The sequence below is a fragment of the Pinus tabuliformis genome, chromosome Q, assembly GCF_031772625.1.
Source record: "Pinus tabuliformis cultivar Carrire ecotype Pingquan chromosome Q, CPIR1, whole genome shotgun sequence".
Lineage (NCBI taxonomy): Eukaryota > Viridiplantae > Streptophyta > Pinopsida > Pinales > Pinaceae > Pinus > Pinus tabuliformis.
Window position 1 is genome coordinate 490,736,948 of NC_142296.1, and position 5,696 is coordinate 490,742,643.

General features: G+C 32.6%; 1 protein-coding gene across 1 annotated transcript; it reads left to right on the forward strand.

Moving 5' to 3' along the window:
• The first annotated feature begins 765 nt into the window (after positions 1 to 765).
• On the forward strand, positions 766 to 1,369 carry LOC149220317 (uncharacterized). Its single transcript, XM_089382790.1, has one exon. It carries the CDS (start codon positions 820 to 822, stop codon positions 1,162 to 1,164), a length of 345 nt encoding a protein of 114 aa, XP_089238916.1. The 5' UTR covers positions 766 to 819; the 3' UTR covers positions 1,165 to 1,369.
• The last annotated feature ends 4,327 nt before the right edge of the window (positions 1,370 to 5,696 follow it).

The window sequence follows — 5,696 nt, forward strand, 5'->3', positions numbered from 1 at the left end:
GTCAAAATTATAATATCAAAATACATAAAAATAATTCAAATAAAAATTTAAATTTAATAATATGACACTAGAATTTCCAAATTTTTCATTATTTAAAAAATAAAACATTATGAATAAGTTAAATTTAATAATGTGAAAAGATATTTATTATATACCAAATATAAAGGATAAAATAAAAGGTTTTGAAAGCATTTTTTATTTCCTAATCCACTTATATACGAGCATCACTCATATGACACATTCTCACACCAGACATGACAAATATATTGATTACCATTGAGTTATTAACAATTTAATTTATATGTCGCTAATAAAATCAACCACGGTCAGCTGGAAAATCTCACACTAGACATGACAAATGTTTTGATTACCATTGAGTTATTAACATTTAATTTATATGTCGCTAATAAAATCAACCGCTGTGAGCTGGAAAATCTCATCCATTGCAAAGGATAAGATTTTGCCAAAAAGAAAAAATCGGATTTACTGTCTATGATTTTATCCCGCAGTAATAGTGGACAAAATATGTGTTTATCTTCCATACCGCAATTATAGTGGATTCGTCAGCACCACATCGGCAAAATATGTGTTTATCTCCCATCCCGCAATAATAGTGGATATACCAGTGATTTGTCAGCACTCCTATCCATGGCTACACAGAACCCAGATTCCCGCAAAACGGACACATTTTTCGTTACACGTGTCAGGAAGCGTGAACGCTTAGGCCACGTAATCATTTCTCTGATCGGCCATTAAAAGGCGTTGAAACAGAAGGAAACCACAGCGAATCTGAACCAGTGAAACGCAAGCAAAGGCAAGATGAATCAGCGAAGGGCAAATTTGGTGGCGCGAGTTGTGCTGGGCACGATGCCGAGTATCAATTTTATTGTTCCCTTACACTTATCAGGACACACGCACACTGTTCGTCGACTCAGCAACGTGAGAAGCAGCAGCACAGACGAAGAAAAAGAAATGGGAAGGGAAGATGCAGGTCCAGCAACTTCAACGTCAACTGGGTATAGAAAAGTCCAGGAAAACCCTCGCAGAGTGGCAGAGGAACTACAAAAGGCTTGGAAATTGCAACAGGAAAAGGATGATTTGATAACATTCAAGGACGCTGGTCTTGACATGTACAAGAGAGCTCTCCCTTCTGGTGATGGCTGAAATTATATCAAACTCATCTCAGCTTTGCTGAAATACCACACATTCTCCCCTCATTTACCTGTATGTGAATATCTATAGGCTTTGTTGTGGCAAAGCGGTATATATATATACATATATTTTGATGCTCAATAAAAACCATATGTATATGTACTGTTTAAATCTGATGACAGAAATGAGCTCTACGGTGTTAGAGGTAATTTCAGGAGCCATGTTTATTGTTTAAAAATTTTAGCTGAAAGGGTTAGGTAAACAATTAGTTTCACTTTCTCAGCTGAGTTAATCATTAGTTTGTTTTTTCAGCTGAGTGGGTTAACAATTTGTTTTCTCAGCTGCATGGGTTAAAATTTCTAATAACATAGGACAATTCTCCCAGAGATATTCTCTTTTGGAGCTGTGTGGTTAATTAGTTAATTAGTCAAAGTCTTCTAATATATGGGAGGTTCAAGTCTTCTAATACATGGGATAACTCTGTATATTCTGCTGGATTAAGTATTGTTTGGATTTTGTATAAAGTATTGTTTGGATTTTGTATAAGTATGTTATAATTTTGTGTAGGTTAAGTATCGTTAGGATTCAGACACATTGTAACTGACATTTTATAGGTTATAGGTTAAGTATTGTTTGAATAGGATAACTTTGTATACTCTGCTAGATTAAGTATTGTTTGGATTTTGTATAAGTATGGTTTGGATTCAGACATATTGTAACTGATATTTTATAGGTTAAGTATTTTTTGAATTGGTTAAGTATAGTTTGGATTCATTTCTTTAAAAACACGATATTTTAATTAATAATAGCTATCTTATCATTTTTGCAAATTAATAGAAATTAATAAATTTTATTTTAATTAATAATAGCTATCTTATCATTTTTGCAAATTAATATAAATTGATAAATTTTATTTTGATTATTATATTTATGGATTTTTATTATTGTGATCCTAATACATATGATAACTCTAAATAAAATTACATTTTAATTAATAATAGCTATCTTATCATTTTTGCAAATCAATATAAATCAATAAATTTTATTCTAATTATTATATTTATGGATTTTTATTGTGGTGATTCGAATACATATGTTAACTCTAAATAAAATTACATTTTAATTAATAATAACTATCTTATCATTTTTGCAAATCAATATAAATCAATAAAAATTTATTCTGATTATTATATTTATATATTTTTATTGATAGATTTTTACTATGGTGATCAGAATACATATGATAACTCTAAATAAAATTAGATTTTAATTAATAATAGTTATCTTATTATTTTTGTATATCAATATAAATCGATAAATTTTATTCTAATTATTATATTTATGGATTTTTTTATTGTGGTGATTCGAATACATATGATAACTCTAAATAAATTAAATTAAATGTGGCATGGATTCATGTTGTCATTGACTTTTTAACTGATAAAATCAGTGGATTTGACTTTTTAAGTGATCAAATTTTTGGAAATCAGTGGATTTTATTCTGGTTATTCAGGGTTATTGTGTGAATATGTTTTAGAATTTAAGTTTGCTTTTTAATTTACTTTGATTTTTCTGCCCTTTTCAAGCAACGGGGCGCTACTATTTCTGAAGTGCGAGAATATAACAGAAGCTTTTCTGCAAACTTGAGGCTTGGAATTCCATGTTGGTAGTTATGTTGTGTGACATCTGTTATGGCACGTATCCATATAGATGGAAGGGAATAGTCTTCTTTGATACTAGAACGTGGCTGTGACTGCGATCGTAGACAGAGGAGCTCTATATGCATCATGGTGACGGCATGTTGATACACGTTGTTTCCATACGAATGGGTTACTTTAAATGAAATTTTTGTAAAGACGGAAGTGTCATTTGGATGCTTTGGAAGATAAGCGTGTATTTTAAGAGATAAAAATTGGATTTGCACTACTTCTTTTGGTTTGTTGTGGATGGTTGAATTGGGTTTGCCCTAGTCGTTTTGGTTTATTGTGGGCCGTTGATTCGGTTTGTTCTGAGCATTACCAACGCAAAGTGGTTGATCAATGCACATAGTTGGCTAAATGTCAATATATGATTGCACAGCGAATATGTACCTGTGTATGTAGTCCATGTCAAATGTATTTCGTTAGCCTATCATGTCATATATATATAATAATCAAGAGGGCATTGAATTGAAATACATATTCATGTAAAATGTAATTTTTTTTCCATAACACAATAGTAATAAAAAAATAAAATAAAATTTTATTTTAAATAATATTAGTAAATAATATTAATAAAATATATTTTAAAAATAAAAATAAAAAAATAATTAAATTTTATTTTAAATTAATATTAATAATGATACTTATGATATTTTTTATTTTAAATTAATATTATTAAAGATAGTTTACACTTATGATGACTTATGATTTTTTATTAGCCCATATTTAAAAAAGTAAAATCTCACATATTTATTATTAAAAAACACTTTACATTTTTAAAAAACCAAAATGTTTTTTATATACAAACAATTTATATATTTTAATTTAATTGTATTATATTGTACATTTTAGTATGAAGTGATGTAAATGTTTCCGAACATTTATATGCTGTTTTAATTAAAAAAATAATAAAAAACTAAAAATAGTCTCCCTGATTTCACAAAACAAAAAGAGGAGTGGAGTGGCGGGAATTGTCAAATCTGGCAGGCCTCCTTCCTCTCACCACGCTCATTGATTTAGCGATAATTAAAACAGCCTATATTTTTTCCATGTACCTGCACACATTCATAGGGTAAGGTAAAGAAAATTATAATGTGCATTATATCAAAATATATAATATGTAAATAGGAGTGGTAAATTAAAGTTTATTTTATTATAGAATTAAAATAATGATTTTATAATTATTATTATAGCTTCAGCAGTGTGATATCCACTTCTTCAGATGGCCCTTGGTTGTGAGGTATATGATCTATTCATATACTTCTTCTTTATGCATTATGCTGCACAGATCCTTGATTGATGTTGATGCAGGATCTTGTTCATTACATGTTGTCATGATTCCTTGCTTGATTTGATGCAGAATCTTCTATGTGATGTACTTGTTGTCATAACTCTTTATGTTATGCTTTGAAATCCCTTGTTGTATGTTGTTGGGATAATCTTGTTGTCGTCATGCATGTGTTTTGCATTCAGATCCCCTTTGTGCCATGTTGGTGGGATGCTCACCATGCATGTTTTTTGTGTCATACTGATAGGAGTCTTTTGATTGGGAGTTCCAGTTGTGGAACATCTCTTAGAGCCACTCCTGCGTGAGGGCATTTTTCCTTGTATGATCGTGACATCATCGCTTGTGTACATCACCTTTATTGACATCACTTAATGCAGCGGCCTACACCATCTTGACATCGAGGCCCAAAGACGTAGTCCCTCTTGGACGAACTCCGTTATCAACACTTATGTTTTCATGTGTTGATGATTTTTACGTTCCTCTTCTTTTCTGCATGCAGATGTATTCATTAATGTTCTTTTAAAATGCAATTTAACACGTCACGAAAGTAAAAGGTCTTGGAAGGGTCCTTCTTCACACTCGGACTTGGATCAAGTGGTATCAGAACGGTCTTTACGTGTATGTGAATTGCAGTGTGAACAATGGAACCTGTAGTGACAAAGAATGAAAGAGCAATGTACAAGACCATGGTCAACATTTCCAAGAAAGTGGAAATCATGTATGAAACTCTACAGAAAGAGACAGAGGAAAAGGAGTGGTTGCAGCTTCAGTTGCAAGCCACGGAAGAGGCCATGCACGAACTGAAGCAAAATAAACATAATCTTCAAATAGAGAATGATAAATTGAAGGTGCGTCTACCTGAAGAGAAAGAGGAAAAAAAGTTTGCTACGATAGCTGCAAGCAAAGAACGAGGCCTTGGAAAAGCTGCAGCGAGACCCATGTGAAGTAAAAAGTATTTCTCCATCTTCATGTATGTTTCCTGATGATGATTTCGCTATTTTTGAAAATCACACCACAGGAATTGACTCCAAACTGTTGAAGAGAATGGGGTATGAAGGAAAAGGCTTGGGCATTAATGGCCAAGGCATTGTCAATCCCATCAAAGTAGAGGAATTACCACGTCAGGCAGGACTTAGGTATGTCAGGAAAGAAGTTGGGGAATGCACTAAGACAGCGAGCGAACCACCAACAATGAATGATGAGAAGCCCTCATCAGTTCCTTCCAAGTCGAAAGAGGAGGTAAAATATGTTGATTTCCTTTCGATTTCATCTTCTCATAGTATGATGTCTGTTGGAGATTTGGAGATCCTGATTAGAAGGACAAACATGAGGCTCCTTACAAGGATGAGACACGAGGAGAAAGAAGAACTTGGTGTTAATAACCAAGACATAACTCAACCTTTGGAGGTTGTGCATGAACATCCATTTGCAGGCTCGAGATACACCAAAGGAGAGTTCTCGAAGGTGTTAGATTCGTCCGATACATCGTCAAGGAAAGATTATGATGGGAAAACATTCCCATCATCCCATTGCAGTGCCCATTGCAGGGAGATAGC